Source organism: Equus asinus, chromosome 12 (genome assembly GCF_041296235.1).
Source record: "Equus asinus isolate D_3611 breed Donkey chromosome 12, EquAss-T2T_v2, whole genome shotgun sequence".
In the NCBI taxonomy this organism is placed as follows: domain Eukaryota; kingdom Metazoa; phylum Chordata; class Mammalia; order Perissodactyla; family Equidae; genus Equus; species Equus asinus.
The window spans coordinates 76,136,775-76,155,294 of NC_091801.1; the positions used below are offsets into that span (position 1 = coordinate 76,136,775).

The 18,520-nt window shown below is 48.2% G+C and overlaps 1 protein-coding gene across 1 annotated transcript in view; it reads left to right on the forward strand.

The window, feature by feature from the left end:
- The window catches only part of TG (thyroglobulin), a 242,927-nt gene that overhangs the window by 98,198 nt on the left and 126,209 nt on the right, over positions 1 to 18,520 (forward strand). The window contains exon 33 of the mRNA XM_070481642.1: positions 2,043 to 2,105. Within this exon, the coding sequence (XP_070337743.1) occupies positions 2,043 to 2,105 (63 nt within the window). The remainder of the gene's footprint in view (positions 1 to 2,042; positions 2,106 to 18,520) is intronic.

The window sequence follows — 18,520 nt, forward strand, 5'->3', positions numbered from 1 at the left end:
TGTTTCTAATGAAACACTAATGTGTTGTATAAATGTTTCCTTCGCAGACCGGGCTTGCTTTGAATTTCGAGATAAATTTCCAGAAGCAGAATTCTTGGGTCCGAGGGTGTGGACATTCGAATGCCCTTGATATAGATAGTCAAATTGTTCTCTCAAGGTTGTACTAACTCTCAAGATCTTTGCTCTGAGAACCACTCTCTTCCAGGAAAGACAGACATATAAATACACAAGCAGAGTGCTCAGGGCCAAGCTGGCCCACTGGGTGTAGTGGAGTGTGGCGGGGGCTTATTTGTAATTCTGCGTTCTGCATGAGCTCATACCGTGTTGGATGACAGAAGCAGTGGCTCAATGATCCTCGAAGTGTGTCTCTGGACCAGCAGCATTAGCGTCATCTGTTAGAAATGCCGGAACTCAGGCCCCACCCCAGACCTGCTGAAACAGATGCACTGGGGCCGGGGCCTAGCACGCTGTGTGTTACCAAGCCTTCCAGGGGATTCTAGCTTCTGCTGAAGTCTGGGGACCAGGGCCACGGAATGATGACGGGGAGCAGGTGCTTCTGGGCAGATGGAGCCAGGCGGGAAAGACACAACACAGCTGGAGGGTCTAGAACTCAGAGAGGCTGGGTCCTGGTGTACCTAACAGAGGAGAGGGAGGCAGAGGATGGGGTGGGACGTGAGGGAACCCAAGCTCGGACTTTTGGGACCAGAACAGAGCATGACTCTGACCTGAGGCTTTGCCTGGAGGCAGACAAGGACAAGAGACAATGACAAGGGCGTGTCACTGTAAAAGGGCAATATTGAGTGAATAATGGCCAGCATTTCTTGAGTGCTTGCTGTATGCCCAAAGCTTTACATGTACCAACTCCTCTAAACCTCACAACCGTGAGATAGGGATGGTCATTACCCCCATTTTGCAGACAAGGAAACAGGGGACAGGCAGGGTAAGTAACTTGCTCAAGGTCACACAGGGGAAAGCGGCCAAGCCAATCTTGCCCTGGGCCGCTGACCCTAGAACCCCTGCCCTTCATCCTTCACCCTTGACCCCGACACTGAGCTCAGAGAGGGAGGAGATCCTGTGTGTGCTCCTAGTTTGGGCTGTGGGGAGAAAGGAATGCTGAGGCTTGGCAGATTCAGCTTCAGTCAGTAAGGGAAGGGGAAGGAGTTGAGGGAGGAGATCATTAGCCTTACGGCTCACTTACCGGGTGTGCACGGTTTCTCATCGAATTCTTACGTCATCCTTATTCTACCAGCGCGGAAACTGGGTCTAGAGGCAGTCAGATGCCTCGTCCCTCTGCCCTCTCCTAAGAGGCGTCTGGAGGCTACGTCCAGGTCTGTCTGCACTCCAAGTCCAGGCGCTGTCCACCCTGCCATTAAGAGCTGCCATTTCCTGAGCTCCTGCCCCATTCCTGGCACCGCATGATCTCCTGTGATGCTCACAGGGATTCTCAGGTTGGGTTCTGTTGTTGCCATTGTGAACAGAGAGGACAGCGCCCGAGTCAGCCCAGTCAGTGATGGTAGTGGGCGTTTCTCTTGTTCCCCACGTCTCCGGCTCTCTGCTCTCTAGAACATGGTAGGCTGGTGGGACTGTGCTTCCTCAGCCCCGGCCTCACCCCTCGTTTCAGAAAATGACCTGCAAAAATGACAAGTGTTGTGCCAGTTGTCAGCAGAAGCTGTGAGAGCGGGAGGCAAGTCTGCTGCATTCTCTTTCCCCCCACTGTGAGGCGGGGGGTGCGATGGAGCCGTCCTCCACCTCAACCTTGAGGGGGGATGACAGAGAGCAGAGCCCCCAGCCCACCGGCACTGGACATGTGGTGCAAGGGAGGGGCGAGCCTGTGTTGTTTCAAGCCCCTGAGAAGTGGCATTGTCACTTCGGCATAACCTAGCCTGTCCTGGCTGACGCGGGTGTGCTGGAGCCTGACGCACCATGTCTGCCCCCCAAGGACAACTTTACCATCACGAGGTTGTGCCTCTATTAGTGCTTTTAGAGCTCAGTGACAGTGAGCATAAGGAAAAGCTAAAAGGCTGCCTTTTTCTTCTTTTCAGTCAGTGAAAACAATGCTCCCAGTTTCTGCCCTGCGGTGGTTCTGCCTCCCCTCGTGGAGAGAGGTAAGCTCATTGTCTCTTCAGTCTCTCTGATGGCACTGCCAGCTCATCCTTCTCTTCTTTCTTCTTAGGTTTGTCCAGCAGTTTATAGCTCGAGTGCCCCTCTCACATGCATTCATCCACGCTCCTATCGATTACACACATGCGTAGAGAGAGCAAATACCCGCCCATTTCACAGATGAGGAAAGCAACTCACAGCAATTCAGTGACTTGGCCAAATAAGGCAGCTAATTGGAGGCAGAGTGGGACATAAGCCCAGTTCTCCCAAATTTCACTCCAAGGATTGTTACGCCCTATCAAGAAATGACTAGCCCTGCCCAATCCTGGGGGCAATGTCAAGAATAGTGGTATTTGTGGCCAAAAAACGTGAAAGAAGTTAGCTCTTCCACGTGAAGAAGAGCTGGGGCTCACAGTCGTCAGCACACTGGGTGGCATGGTGACATCTAAGCCTGGGCGCTGGCCCTGAGCCCAGGAGGCTGAGGCTGCCGTCCTCTCCTGCATATGGCACTTGCCCCGCCCTCCCCACATGGAGGCAGCAGGAAGTGGCGGACGGGGGCGGGGGAGCAGTCAGGAGAGCGTGGGTCTCGATGGACGCACATCCCTTTTCTGCCTTCCCATAGTCAGGAAATGAGAGGCCCAAGCGATGTTAATTCCTGTCCTGTGAAGTGATGTCTGGGGGGCTCTAGACATCTGTCATTATGGCCCTGGTTGAAGAGACGGAATATAGCTTGTGTAGGAAGGAATGATTTCCAGTCCAGTCAAGGCTGTGGCTAAAAGTGTCAATGTCCTCAGCCTGTGTTGTCAGTTTCCTCCACTCCGTTTAAAGGGCTAACTTTGAAGATCATACATATGTGTGCATGTATATGCATTTTTTTTTCTGTGCGTTCTATGAAGAATTTCAGTCTCCAAGCACTTTAAGACTATGTCTAAGACTGTAGATCTAAGCTCTCTGCACATCTGATCTGGTGCTAGCTTCCTGCCATGCTGTGAGGTGGGAATGGTCACTGCCCTGTCATGGGGGTGGAGGTGGGGCTAGAGAGAAGTTAACACTTAAGCCCAAGGCCAAACAGCTAATACACGTCTGAGCCAGACTTTGATTTGCGTTTTATCAAGAAAAGGTACAAACGATTGAAATAATCCCAAAAGATTCATAGTGTAAAAAATACTAACTGGTTCCTTGTCTCACCTCTACCCGCCTCCATTCCTACTTCCAGAGGCCACCACGTTCAACTCCTTGAGCTATTTTTTTCTCATGTTGGCCTCTATGTTTCTAAATAATACACGAATCCTCTATTCCTTGATTTGTCAATTTTGGAAGTAACTAAGTTCCTGCCTTGAGAGATGAGGACTTGGGGCTCTCCTTTATCACCCTCTTTCCAATTTTCCTCTTTCATCCTCAAAATCTAATAATATCAAGATGAGGAGTTAAAAGAAGAGTAAGTATGAATTGTTATGACCGTGTAGATATGGTTCACTGGGGAGCCCAAGAGGGTGACAGCAATCTCCTATTATTGTTACCAACCACCTTGGGTGGGGGTCCTCCTGGTTGCAGCCCCATGTTCACCCCTGCCTTCCACAGTACCCAGTGCATCTTGGGCTTCTCAGGGGACCCATGGAGCAAATAGGTCGTGTTCCCACCTCGCTCTGTATGTACCTGGCGTATTGATTATTTCATGCTGCTCTGTCTGTTAGCCCACCTCTTTCTCCTTTTCTTCATTTAAAGATTTGTTGACATCCCTTGTTGGCTGTTGGCTCATTCCTGTTGTTTTCTTCATGGGTTTAGGCATTTTTATTCTTTTACTTCCTTTTGTGACAGGAGAGAAGGCAAACGTGCCACATTTCATTAAAAGCAACAATACAGTATTTTTTGAAACTTTTCAACATTTAATGAAGACTTCATTTTGTCCTCAGCGTTGTGCTAAGCGTTTGCTCTTCACACAAACCTCATGAAACGGGTCCTATTTTATTTTTTATTAGTCATAGAATATTCAAACAAGTGCAGAAATTTAACAGGAAACGTTACGTAGTCATTTAGAAGTTACTCCATGTCAGCTAATACGTAAGACTATTTCCTTCCAATCTCCTTAGGCTTTTCTGTATGGTCTGAAGTAGTTGTAATCTTTCTACAGCGTTCTATGTTGTGTTTTTATCTAATGCTGCATCATGTGTATATTTCCAAATTGTTATATATCTCTCTAAATTATGCATTCGTGCACGTGTGGTACCTTCGTTCATTCATTCATCTGTCTACATTTCTACTTTCACGACGCTCCCAATCTGCTGACAAATAAAAGGTAAAGATAGCACAGTGTTATCGGCGACAGTTGTCATGTCATTCCATCAGGTAGACACACTGCGCTTCACTAACTCATTCCTCTATTTGTGGACATCTGTTTGTTTATGACTCTCCATCGCGAAAAGACCACAATGAATACTTGGGTACGCAAAGCTCTTGCCAGCGTCCAGGTTACTTCCTGGGGGCACATTCTCCAAAGTGGAATTTTTGGGTTTGAGAATTTTATATCTTAAGACCCTGGATTTCTTTTGCCAAATTAGGCTCAAACGGTTGTTCTTAGTTTCGTACTTACCAGCACTGAATTAAAGTGGTTTTTTTCCATCACATCCTCGCCATCCTTAAGTATTAGCATGAAAAAACTTATTTATGAAATTGATAGATACACAGTGCTTTGATGTTTAAATGTCAAATGCATACGGTTAGATATGAGTAAGTCAAAGCATTAGTATCTTCGAGGGATTTTTACAATGCTTCCACCCTGTTTTTTGCTAAGCATTTGTGTTACTGAGACTTGAGTTAACTTTCAAAAGAAAAAAAAAAAAGATGGAGTATTGCACACCTCCCTTCACACACACACAAAATCTGCGCGTGTGGTAGATGTGTCCAAGGCGGAATGAGATGTCACAGTATTTTTAAATGTGCCTTTGACAAGTGTGATTTCGAAACAGGACAGATCTCGGAGCCGACGTTCCATCTGTGCTTAGAGCTCCCACGTTGGAATGAAGAGTTTGGGCATGTGCCTTTGACGTGAATCAGAGAGAGGGCATAATCCTGCCTTCAGGGAGTTGATATGTCAACATGATTTTGACATGGATTGTGTGCACATGCACACACGTGTGTATCAACCGTGCATATTTAAATGCTCGTCATTGTGTACTTTCTATTCAGGGAGAAAAGGAAATGTCTATTAAATATCAACAGTTCATAAATCATTTAGTGCTAATAAGAAAGCTAGCTGGTAGCAAGATCTGTTTTTCAAACAAGGAAACTGAGGCTCCGAGAGGTTGAATGACCAACCTGAGATTGGAGCCCACATATATCTGGGCCCCACAGAGTTAGAGAAGAATATTTGATTTGAGCCTCTAAAAAGGGTGACAGGGATGGACTTTTGAGTTCTATCCTCGTCTGGGGACCTAATCTCCTGGGCTTGTTTCTTGTGAGTGTGTGTGTAGAGGTAGCCCATTCAGAATCTACTGCGAAAAGGGGATTCTGACGCTCTGATTGGTCAGTGGGGATGGTGTGAAGATGAAGGTGACGTCTGAAGTCTCAGGGCCTGTCTTGGGTACATGCTGTCAGCTAGACACTGCTCTAAGCACTTCGTTTTTATTGCTCCAGAGAAGCCTTCTAACACATTAGCTGATTTAAACACAGCAGGAGTTTGCCAAATGGGCAAGTTTCAGAAAGTCTTTCCAGAAGAGCAGTTTGCATGTGCAAAGGCCCTGAGGCATGAAACAGCCTGGGGCATTCAGACATTGGAGACTGTTTGGTTCGGTATGGCCGGCATATGGCAATCAGTGGGATGAGGCGCAAGATGAGCAGTAGAGAAAAGCTGTAACCTGAGCACGGAACTGGTACGAGCTTCATACTGGGTTTGGAATTAGACCTGGGCAAGATCTCTTGGGGTGGGTGAGTGAGCAGGAAAGTGACAGCACACGTTAGGGCAGGCAGGCATAGAGAAACATGTTAGGACAACACAGATCATCTTTCACTTCAGTTTAGTTGAATTCAGTGAATATGTGTGTGCCAGCCACTTTTTGATTGATGGATTCTGAATTTTCATTTATATTCTAGAAAAGGCACTGTGCTGGGGGTTAGAGGTCTTGATTACAAGGATAGGACCCCACCTTCTAGTCAGGAGAGACGTACAGGAAGAAAAATGTAAGGAGATGAGCCACTGACCACAGTGAAGTTGTTTCCAGGCTGCAGTGGAAGCGTGGAAGGCTCCCCCACATTCCCCGCAGACCATAGGGGCATCGTGGCCAAGCCAGGGATGTAAAGGATGATGTGCATTTCTCAGATGGCTGAGAGGGGAAAGGAGGGCGTCATGGGCAGAGGGAGGTGCATGAACAGAAGAAGCCCAGGGGCATGCACGAGATCGCACGTAGAGCTCAGAATAGAAGGGCCAGCAAGGGGCATGGGGGAGGCTGGATGGGATGCAGGCCAAAAAATAAGATGCCCTGGGTACCACAGATGCCTGAAGAGTGTTACACAGGGGCTCAGTGAGCTGCACAACGATTCCAAAGCTCTCCTTTCGGGCTGTGAGGAGGATGCCCTGGTGGATGGACAAGCTAGATTTGGGGAAAATGAGAACAATTGTGTCATCTGTGTATAGAGTACCCTTTTCCTCTCTTTGAGGAAAAGTACACATCTTTTTAAACAAGCAAAACTTACGTAAAGATGTCATTTCTTCATAAGAGAAAATGCCCATTGCTTCTTAAAAGCCCCACATTGACCAGTCCAGAGAGGATGCTCCAGGTGAGCATCAGTTGTCTTCCCAGGTGTTGGCCCCTGCCTTTAGGATGACCACGGTTCCCCCCTCCTGTGTGCTCAAACATTGCGTTATCCAAGGGCTCATTTCCAGATATGTGACGTTGTGCTTTTCATCACTACTTCAGAAGCACTTCTCTTAGAAGTGCCCCTGAAGCAAATTGAGTATTTGGATTAAGCCAGAGGAAAACACAGACGATGAGTCTTTAGAAATTTGTGTCTGTCTTATAAATTCATTTCACCTGGGGAACCTCCAAGTGCCCTTTAGAAAATGCTCCAGCCCTTGACCCAGAGCCCCTTGGAGCAGCGGGAGCAGCTCAGATTGCCGCCAGCAGAGAGAGCTGTGAGGGAGGCTGCAGCTGAGAGGGTACGGTTGGTGCTGAGAAGGATGCCTGGTGAGGGTCTGCCCTGCTCGGCTCTCCAGCGCCTCTCCTAACCTCATCCGGAGCTCAGTGACAGCGACAAAGCCTGACTTCGGGAGAGATGGAGAGGGAAGTGGCTGCACCAACCGTCTTTTGGGCCTCGCATTTGTAGTCAATTAACTTTGTCAGCTTTGCCTCCGTCTTTCACTTTGGCCGGGCCAGTGGGTTCACGGAATTCGGTTGATCTTTTCTGCAAATGTTTTCCATTAAGCTGGAGACAGAGCCGTGGGATCCTAAAAAATGTCAGCGCTGCCAGGGGGCATGCACGTCATCCCATCGAGGGAAGCAATGGGACATCCTGGTGCGGCAACGGGCTTTGAAGTCAGTCTGCCCAGCTCCCAATCCTATTCCATCACTTACCACTGACTGCTCTGGGCCGGATTTCTCAGCCTCTTGGTGCCTCACTTTGCCTCTGTGAAATGAGGCTGATGGTGAAAATAAGAAATATCAATCAAGTAGGCTTGTATTGAAGAGTAAATAAAGAACATCACTCAGCACAGAGCCTGATAAAGAGTGGGTGCTCAGGAAAGGTCAGCAACAATTCCCAAGGCTAAACCCATCTTTTTACAGGGGGGGAAACTGAGGCAAAGAGAGAGAAGTGACTCTTCCTAGTCACAGCCAGTTAATGGCAGAGCTATACAATGACAGATTTTAAATTCTTACGTATTGAGTGACTGAATATGTCAATCACTGTGCTAAGAGCTTCCATGTTTTCTTCCCCACAACTGCCCTTATGGGGTGTGCACGATTATGTCCATTTCACAGATTTGGAAACTGAGGGTCAGAGAGGCCCAAGGTTGCATAACTAGTAGATGGAGAGCTGGGATTCAAATCCGATCTGAATCCAGACCTAGAGTGTCCCCACTGAATATGCTGACTGTTGCTGGTTGGGTTCCCCGAGAATCAAGCTCTGGTGTCGAGTCATTTTTAGGGAGTGTTATCAAGAGGGTGAGGGAAAAGCTAGGGCACCAGTCCTGGCAGAGGGAGAAGCTGGGCTTCAGTGCAATCTTAGTGGAGGCTCAGCTGATCTTTTAGGGCTGCTGGGGTGACCTTCAAAATTGTGATGGCTTCACATTGGTCACTCATTGGCGTGAGCTGCCCTGCCAGCCAGCAGCACTCACCATAGCCAGGGCAGAGCCCTTCGTTCCTGAAGGGGGGTCTGGAGACACATCCCAGCATGCTGTCTGAGGAGATAGACTTTAGTAATCTCATCTGGGGCAATGGGTGCTGTTAACAACTGTGCAGACTGTCCTGCACCAGTTGCACCAGTGCACCAGGAAGGTACACTGTCACCTTCCCACTGTAGCCGCTAGTCTGGAGGTGCATTAACCCACATGAGGCTAATTCTTATCCTTTTGTCCTAGACTGAAAGAAAGGCCCAGGTGAGCAGGCACTCACTCGAGAACTCTCTAATGTTTGTATAAACTTAACTCTCCTTTCCAAATACACACAGAGCTTACGTGTGCACACACATACACACACACACACACCCCTTGTTGGAGGTGAGAAGGCGATGGGGTCAGAGCATGGAAGGAGAAGGCTTTGAATGTCTCGTGTGATGGAGTAAGTTGGAGAGGATGAGCTCCCCGCCACTGGAGTATCCAAGCACATTGGAGAGTCTCTCACTTTGGGGGGAAGGGTGGTGGGGTGGTGGCTTAAACGGTCCCTAAGTTTCCCTTTAAGCTTTCTATTTTTGTAATTCTGACGATTGGCTCAGTTATGCTTTAAGGTGTATTTTGTTTTTCTTCTGTTTTCGTGATAACTTACCCACAGTCCAGCAGAAGGTGCTTGGCAGGTGTTGGTAGAAGCAGAAGCGATGAAGCAGAGAGATTTTGGCACTGGGCACTGTCAATTCCAGGTCTGTTCCTACTCTGTGTAACCGAGGGCAAGTCACTTTGCTGCTCTGAGCTTCAGTTTCCTTAAGGCAGAGCTCAGAGTAGCACCTGTCCCCCAGTTGCTATGAGATTTGGATGAAGCCAGGTAGGGAAGGTGCTTAGCAGGGTACCCAGTGCATCCAGTGAGTGATGGATAAGTGGTGGCAGCCGCAGCTGCTCCCACCTCACAGTGACCGGACAGGCAGAGGGGAGGGTGCAGTCTGGGGAGGCTGACGGCCTAGGTTCAAACTGGCGGTGCGACCTTGGGCAGGTTACCCCAGTCCCCTGAGAGATCGGCATGGTCTCTGCCCGATGGTCTTGTTCTACATCCCAAGGGAGGCCTCCTCATTGCCGCAATGGCTTTGCTCAGCTCGTGTTGGGTCTCCATGTGCATTCGTGCCTCTGGATTTCTGCAGTGTCATCCAGCTGCCCAGGATCACATACAGTGACCCGAGAAAGAGGGGTTCAAATGTTTCCAGGAGACCCAGTTATCACGCCATCTCCCAGGCAGCCTATGTATGTGGCAGGAGTTTTGGTGGGGGTTCACTTGCTATGAGTCCAACTTCTTAGGGAGAAATCAGACTCAGTATGAGCCTTTGAATTTCCACTAGGAATTTTGCTTGTGACGGATTTAGTAATTAAGCACTAAGTGATCTATGGACTAAGTAATCATGAGGACACGGAGGGATATAGCTCCGAGTCTGGTTTCGTGTGTATGGTTTTTCCTTAGAAATTTCTCTTGAAGTGTCTTTGAAGTTAACAGTGTAAAAGATGATTACTCACCAGCTCACGAGCTCATAATCTCCACAGATGCTGGACCCAGATGCCTTTGGAAACTTCCGCCTCCAATAGACATGCCACTCAAGGGAAGCACTCTGCGAGTCTGAAGATGAGTCAGAGGGAGAAGGAGGCAGCTTGTGTGGAGCGGGAATTGGGCGGGGGCAGTCGGGGTCAAGTTCTTGGTTTGCCAATCATGGGCTGTGACTTGGGCCTCATTACACACCACCTGTGAGCTTCAGTTCAGTCCTTTGCAAAATAGTAATACAATTAATGCACAGGGTGATGTAGTTATTAAATATTGCAGTGTAAATGAAAGTCTTTCATAGGCCGGAATGCAGGACATAAAAGTGATATATTATGAAATCAGTCGTCCATGCTTTGCTTCCTATGTGATTAATTAACTAATTGATTTATTTAATAATTGTTTATTGAGGTCTTGTGGTATATGGAAAATTACAGTGTTAATCTTTATAGAGATGAGAAAAAGAATAGTATGCCATTTCTCCTTTACTAATTAATGACTTCATTAAATTCATTCATAAATTCATTCTTAAATCATTCATTCATACATCCATTAAATAAATGGATTGGCATAAAATTAAGGAACCTCATTAATTCCTTTAATACACATTTATGGATTGGCAGTTCATGCAAAATATTTATATTATTATTCCTGTTTAGCACATAGAACACTTAATCAATGCTAGTAAAACTATATTACTACTTGTATTGTTAATATTTTTTATATGCTGTTATGATAGGTCTTGGAGAATCAAAGAAAAAGGAGGCAGAGTCTTTGATGTCAAGGAGCTCATAATTTAACAGAGTGATAAAAAACATAAATAAATTGCAATGTAATAGTGGAACAGGAGACGTATTTATAAGGCACTTAGAGCAGAAGGAAAACTCTTGGGGCGGTGGAGGAAGGAGCCGTAGCAAGGTTTCCATAGGAAGCCACATCCAAGTTGGGTTTTGGAGGATGAAATGAGTTCACCTTGTGAATAAACTGACTTCCCTTTGTAAGTGCCTGTCAAACAAAGGGGAAAGTGAGCAAAGTCACACAACACGGGTGATTTGCTAGACACTAGACGTGAGTTTGGGGTGGTCGGAAGTCGACTGATGAGAGACGAGGCTGGGGCGGCAGGCAAGGGAGGCAGCAGACAGATCGCAAGGAACCTTGGAGATGTATTTTTTCCTAGAAATTCAGATAGGATGTGTTTACCCCAGGGAGCGTGTTCACTTACAACGGTAGAATCTGAAATTTTGACTTGAAAGGATATTTATTCTGACTTTCCTTCTACAATGTCCTTTCTAGACGGACATTCAGTCCATTTGAACATCACTCAGAGACAAGGTTTAATGTTTTGGGTTGGGCAGTGCCGTGAGTAGTGGTGCCGATTCCCAAGACAGAGAGTGTAAGAAGGGCAGCACCTGAGGAGTGTGGGTAAGGAAGGAAGGAAGATGAAGTGTTCGGCTTCCTACGTGCTGAGTTTAGGATGCCTCGGGGACATGTGCTTACAGGTGTCTAGTAAGCACCGACTCTCCCAGCATAAGCTTGGGCAGAAGGTCTGACCTGGAGTTGTCTTTGATAATCCTTAGCGTGTTGGTGGTATTTGAGGTCATGGGGACTCTCAGATCACCTGTGGAGAGCGTTCCACTGTAAATAGTAAGGGTCAAGGACAGACCCCTGCGGAATAGCAGTATTTAAGAGAAGCGCAGAAGCCAGAAGGAGCAGCTAGAAAGATAGGTGGAGCACCAGCAATACACGGTGTCGTGGAAACCAGGGGAGGGAGAGGTGGTCAGTAATTTCAACGAAGATGGGGACTGAAAACTTTCGTTGGGTTTGTCATGAAAAGTCCTACGCAAACTTACCGGAGTGATGAGGGAAGAAATGAAATAGTAGTGATTTAAGAAAGTAGGAACTACAAACTTTTCCTAAGAATCTTTGGTGAGAAGAAAAAGAGAGAACGAGGTTGACCGCTGGAAAAAGAGCTGTGGAACTTTAGTTGGTAACCATCCATTTTCAGTTTAGGAACCACCTACGATAATGTATTGAAAAAAGTATGCCTCTCTATCTGTACCAAATTTTGCTTATATTTTTGGGGAACTGGAACCCTGAAAGCAAGACCCCAAGTTAAGAAACCTTGGGTTGGAGTAAGGTGTTCTTTTCATAATGGAGAAATTTGAGTATGTTTTTACACAAAAAGTAGAGTGCCAGTGTCCAGGGCTACACTGAAGATGAAGGAAGGATGGGAGTGGGGCTGGATTGGGGGATAACTGATAGATGGATGCCCCTGAGGAGGTGAGAAAGAACAAGCTCTGGAGGAGAGATGAGGGAATTGACTTCTAACAGCCAAAGATGGGATGGCTCATAGAGAGTGGAGAGGGGGACAGGGAGTCGAAGCAGGTGCTGGTAATGGTCCATCTTTTCTCTAGGAGGCAAGAGGTCGGCCACTTGCTGAGAGTACGAGGGTTGTGACCATGCCTAGGCCTGGAAAGAGCATCAAGCTTTGGGAGCAGTGGTTGCAGAGAATGAAGAGAGCGATGCCTAAGCTGTCAGCCTGTGTGGAGAGTTCAGTTGAGGCTGAAGATCCGAAAGCTAGAAAGGCACCGATTTGTTGGTCTGTGGATGTTTCTTTAGCCCTGCTCAGCAGGCCACAACAAGCCGCACAGAAAGCAGGTCCAATGGATTAATCTGACTGGGCGGGAAGGGAGTTGAGGGCATTCGTAAAAGGGAAGTTGAAATGACCGGCCAATGGGAGGCCTTGGTTTATGATAAGCCAGTGAAGATGGATAACATGGAGGGGGTAAGAGAGTAGAAATCACAGTGAAATTAAAAGAGCTGGTTTTAGCGGGATAACGTGTGGAAATGTTGGGAACAAAGAGGATTGTGGGGTGTAACAGCAAGCAAAGCTTAGAAAAACGAAGATTTGAGTGGTGACGGAGTTCAGTGCTGTGATGGGGTTTGGGCTGTGGTGGTGGAGGGACTTGGCTGGAGCCAGTGGAAATAAAGTTCTCCGGGATTAGTAAGGTCAGGAGACTGAGACCAGAGTGTCGAATGGGCCATCTACTTTCCCTCTAGAGGATAAAGATTTTAGCAGGACTTGGGGTGGGGATGAAAATTATGAGCTGGCTGGCAAAGAATTTGAAGAATGTGAGAGAATGACCAGGCATCCCCAGTTGAGGATATTGAGAAGGACTAGAAGGTTCTGTGGCCAGAAGGTTGTGACCCAAAACAGGGACAGGGGACATTATGATCGTGGTAAGGACCCTTGTTTCCAGGACGCAGTATTGGGAAAGGATGAGACGGGTCCAGGGGTTGGTTAGCTGTGACAGCAGCGAGATTGTTTCAGGGAGATGGGAGCAGCGGGAGGCTGCATCCGGAGCGAGCAAGGCCGCGTCTAGAGAAGACAGGCTGGGCTTACATTCTCCTCTTGGATTGGACGACAGCTCATGGTTGCCAAGTTTTCATTCTACCAAGTAAGAACAATTTTTAAAAACAAAACAAACTAATCATCGTCATTTTGTGAAAGGACTTTAACATGCCAAGTTAAGAAGGGCAACTATCAACATATCATAAAATTACAATATTTTACCCTCCAGATGGCATTTCCCAGACTACTCCTCATTCCTGGAAAAAGCACAAAAATCTTTCTGTCACGTTGCCTGTTGGAGTTTTGCTTCCTAGACTGTAGAACCCCCCTCCACCGTGGTCGTAATGACTGAAACCACGACCCTTTTCAGCCTCTGCCTACTGGACCAGGGGTCGGCAAACCAGAGCCTGCAGTCTGTTTTTGTGTGACCCATGAGCTGAGGATGGCCCTCAGTCACTTTTAAAGGATTGTAAAAAAAATATAGGAGGATATGCGACAGAGAACGAATGTGTCCACGGAAGCCTAAAATATTTACTCTCTAGCTTCTAACTGAAAAATCTTGCTGACCTCTACCCTCGTCTGAAGAGTTTCTGTCTTCTGTGTCCTTCCTCCTGAGTTCCTGAATCCTTTGAATCTTTTCTAGTCCTCTTGGGCCACATGACAGAGCTATGCCCCACGTGGGACAGTCTTGACCAGGAAGGTGAGGGGGTGGCATCCTCATATCAGTGCTATGAATGTTCATGTTTTGGTTGAAATGCCCTATTTCACAAGTGATGGCATCTATGTCCTTGTGCATTCAGCAACATGGCACAAAAGTAGGAGCTTGGCCAGTGGAGGTGGCCGCACAGGGGTCAAACCCTTAACAAATGTTATGGAGCACTTCACACGCACCAAGCCGTGGGCAGCATTGCTCCATGCAGTCCTCACCTTGTGTCCAGAGCTTGCTGAATCTTTCATGCCATGACACACACTGGGGATGCTGACATCTGCCTTGCGGTAACCAAAGGAGAGGACCAGCCCTAGCTGCCTCCACCCCCTCCCCTTGGAAGTGCGGAAAGATGAATAGCAAACTGTGACCTTTACCGTATGGGAAGCTGTGCTCTATGACACAGATGACATGACTATTCCAGTTTACAGATTAAAACAAAATGACAATGATTGAGACTTAGCATAGAATTCACCCAAAGTCAGAGCTGGCAGGGGGCAAAGCTGGGATTTGGCCTGGCAGACTACCCCCAGAGCCGTCCCTCCTTAAAAGATGCAAGGCCACTTCTCTGAGCCAGGGTGACCAGCACAGCCCCGTCACACAGCTGTGTGTGCGTTAATTGAAATAACGTATGTAGCACATCGCAATGTGCCTGGCAGATAGGAAATGCTTAATAAATATCAGCCGTGGTCACAGGTGTTATTTTGCAAGAATTGTCGTTAGGATTAGCATTATCTAGCCAGAGTACAACATGCGGACCGAGCAGGCTTTCTGTGAGACAGCGAAAGGACGTTTTTACTGAGAACTCACTCACTGCGTTAGTTTGTTAGGGCGGCTGTAACAAAATACCGCAGACTGGGTGGCTCAGCAGAAATTTATGCTCTCGCAGTTCTGGAGGCCGAAAGTCTGAGATCAGAATCTCTGCAGAGTAGGTGCCTTGAGGGCTGTGAGGAAGGGATCTGTTCCAGAAGGCTCTCCTTGGCTTGTCGATGGCTGTCTCCTCCCTGTGTGTTCATATCATCTTCCCTCCAGGAGCGTCTCTATGTCCAAGTTTCCCCCTTTTTGTAGGGACACCAGTCATTTTAGATTAGGGACCATTCTGATGACCTCATTTTAACTTGGTGACTTCCGTGAAGACCCTCTCTCCAAACAAGGTCACATTCTGAAGTACGGGGGGTGAGGACTTCAAAGTCCTGCTTGGGTGGAAGTTCCACCACAGCTCACCATGGTACCCCTGCTAACCTCTGGAGAGGCAAAGTTAGGAGAAAAGCGTGCCCTTGGGGAACTCAAAAGGGGCATTTGGAGGCTGAGCACAGGAAATATGTCTTTAGGTGTTTTTCTAGTGTTATACATGTAAAAAGGGGCCCAGTAGGGTCTGCTGTAAGTGTCAGGCCTTCTCTCTGAAGAAATGCTAGATCAACAGGTAGCTCCGGTCCCATTTTCATCTTTCAAACGATCACAAAATAACAAAGGTGGTTTTTTTTTTCCTTTCTGCTATCAAAGGAACATCTGTTTTTTTCCGCGTGCTAACAAGGACAAAAATAGCCCAGTGTGACGTGGTTCTGACTTGAAAGGCGGTGTCTAGTGAGAAATCAGGATGTCGGAGTGTTGGTCCTGTCTGATAATGACGGCACGCGGGCATCCTCCCACCGGCAGGCTCTTTGTGGTCTTCAAGCTGCGATAGCAGCAGCCGCCCCAAGTCTTGTTGTCCTCTGCTCACGCCCAAGGTCGTGGGGGTTTGCTGGTGCCTGAGATGCTTTTCCTGCCTGAACGTCTTCAAAACTTTGATGTTTTGCCCCAGTCAGCCAACCTGGGTGTGGAAACCCCCTCCAGCATTTCCTCCAGCTTTTCCGTACTCGGCACCAGTTCCTTCGATAGGTGCTAAGGAGCTGATGGGAATTCTTTGGGGTTCTGATTGCAAGAAGAATAGAAAGAATCCTGTATCGTTTTGGAACTTACACTCATTGTTCTCTTTATTCTTGGAGATTCTTAAGAAAATCATATTTTTTATTTTTTTCATTTAAGAAATGGGTCTGTGATCGTTTGAACGTTGGAAAAAAGGGTGGCAGTTGCTGTCGGTTTGACATTTCTGCCCTTTGATCTGATTCAAAAATATTGAAGGCACTTCCCCTCAGTTTTTGCAAATGCGGAAGATGAGTGTCCAAGCAGGAGCCCACCTTTCGTTGGGCAGCCAGCAGGTGATGGACCTCTCCCTGCTCTATTAACAGCTCTGCTGTGATGTGGGGCTTTTTTAAAGCTATTTTTAATGGTTGACAGTGTTCTATCCAAGCCTTGAAATCAAAAGCCAACATTTCCTCCTTTAACTGATGTCTGAAAAGGCAGGAAGGAAGGAAGGCAAGAAGACAGGGAGGAAGGAAGGAAGGAAGGGAGAGGGAGGAGGGAGGAAAGAAGGAAAGAAAGGGAATTAAACAGAATTTTCCATAGATTGGTGGAAAATTAAATTTCAGATATATTCTTGTCCAGTAATTTTTTTTTCTTTAGTGTGCATTAAAAGGGAATACAGTGCTTTCCAGAAGGGAGTGAAAGGACCTCAATGTCACTTGGAGGCTACCTGTGCCAAGGATGCAGCCCGTGCTGCCCTGGAGTCCTGCAGTGGCCCAAGCCGCCCCCCCCCCCCCCGCCACCTGGTCCTCTGTACCCCCCTACCCCCCAGCAACTCTGTGACGCACAGTGGAGTTTAATGCCATAGGGCTGTCCTGGGTTCAAATGCTGACTTGCTGCCTTTCAGCTGTGTGGCCTTGGGAAAGTCACTGGCCCTATCTGGGCCTCACTTTTCTCTTCTGTAAAATAGAGATAAAATTGTTCATCTCTGTAGAGTGTCGTAAGACACAGTCAGACACTCTTCACAGGAATTATTAGGCGTTTACTGCCTGCTCGCTAGATGGTAGCACTTGTTGCAAGTTTATCCCGTCCCAGAGCAAAGGGCCTCGTGACATTGGTGCATCACTCTTCCCCTTAAGGCCACCATTTCCCCTTTGCTAGTGGGCAACAGGGCCACTTGCCTCCCAAGGTACGTTCTCCTCCAGGGTCCTGGACCTGCTGGTGAGCTGTTTCATACTACGGTTTATAGTATGAACGAGTGACCAAGCGTCTTCACCACGGCAGTGCGGGGTCTGGGCGGAGCACTGAGAAGGAGGGCGTTTGCTGCTGGGAAAGTGGGCTGAGCTTGCCAGTCAGGACCTCAGCGATGATGCCCCAGGCTGTGGCCAGGCAGAGCAGAGACCGTGTTGGCGGGATCTGAGACCAGGCTCTGCCCTGTGACCCTGGGGAGTGCCCTGGGACCTTGGGATGCCTTTGTGACCTTAGCAAGTGCGTCTGTGACCTTGGGGAGTATGCCGTGACCTTTCCTTCTGTGGCTCAGGGTCCCTATCTGCCGTGGGGTGGGTGGACATGAGTTAACATAAGTAACTCCAATTATTCAGTAAAGGGATATCTCTTTTCACTTCTTATGGTTATCTGATGACCTGTTTGGTGTGTGGGTGAGAGTGGGGAGCACCAGGCCCCCCAGTAAAGAGGGGTGGTGCGATGCAGCTGGAGACCTGGGCGGACTTGCCCCGCCCACCGCAGGTTTGCCCGTGACCCCGAGGACCATAGGCAGTGAGTGCCGTAGTCGGATTTGGAGGTGACCCTGGCTACAATGTGACAATGGCCTGAGAGGGGGCAAGACTGGCGACAGGGTCTCAGTAACTGGAGTGACGGCAGCTGGAGTGAAATCGATGAGGCCAGAATCTGGATGGAAAAGAAAGGACAGTTCCCAGAGGAGCTGAGAAGGCAGGATTGACAGGACGAGGAGGGACACGGACGACGGGATTTCTGGGTTGGACAACAGGGGGAGTGGTGGAAACAGTCCCCCAGGAAAGAAGAACGGTGTAGGGTGCAGAGCAGACTGGAGGCAGGGCAGTGAAGTGGCACTCTGGGATGTGCTGTGCTCGTGAAACCTTGAAACATTGCTGTGTGTAAACGTTGCTGTTTCCAGCCCCAGGTCTTCTCCAGAAAAGAAGGCCCAGTGGCTGGTGAGGCAGGAACATGGCTCGTCCCACCCTGCCTGTGACCTGACTGAGGGGTTGCAGGGCCAGAGGGCAGGGGCGAGGTGCTGATGGGCGGGATGCAAGGTGCCTTGGGGCAATGCTGGGATGGGCGAGAGGGAGCAGGGAGCAGGCAGAAGCCAGGAAGAAGATTTTAATATCACTGGCAATGGTTTGGGCTCCTATACGCCTTAGAGAACCTCCCACGGTACTTCAGTCAGGCTCATGCCTCCATAGTTTTCAAAAGATAGTGATGGAGATGCAGCGAGAACCCAGCAGCTTGACCCAGAGACGGTGCTGGGGGGCTACTGTGCTAAGTGCTCCCCCCGTGCCAGATCTGTGCTAAACGGTTCACGTCTAGGATCTCATTCACTCAGATCACCACCTTAGGAGAGAAGATCTCATTATCTCCCCATTTTGCAGATAAGGAAAC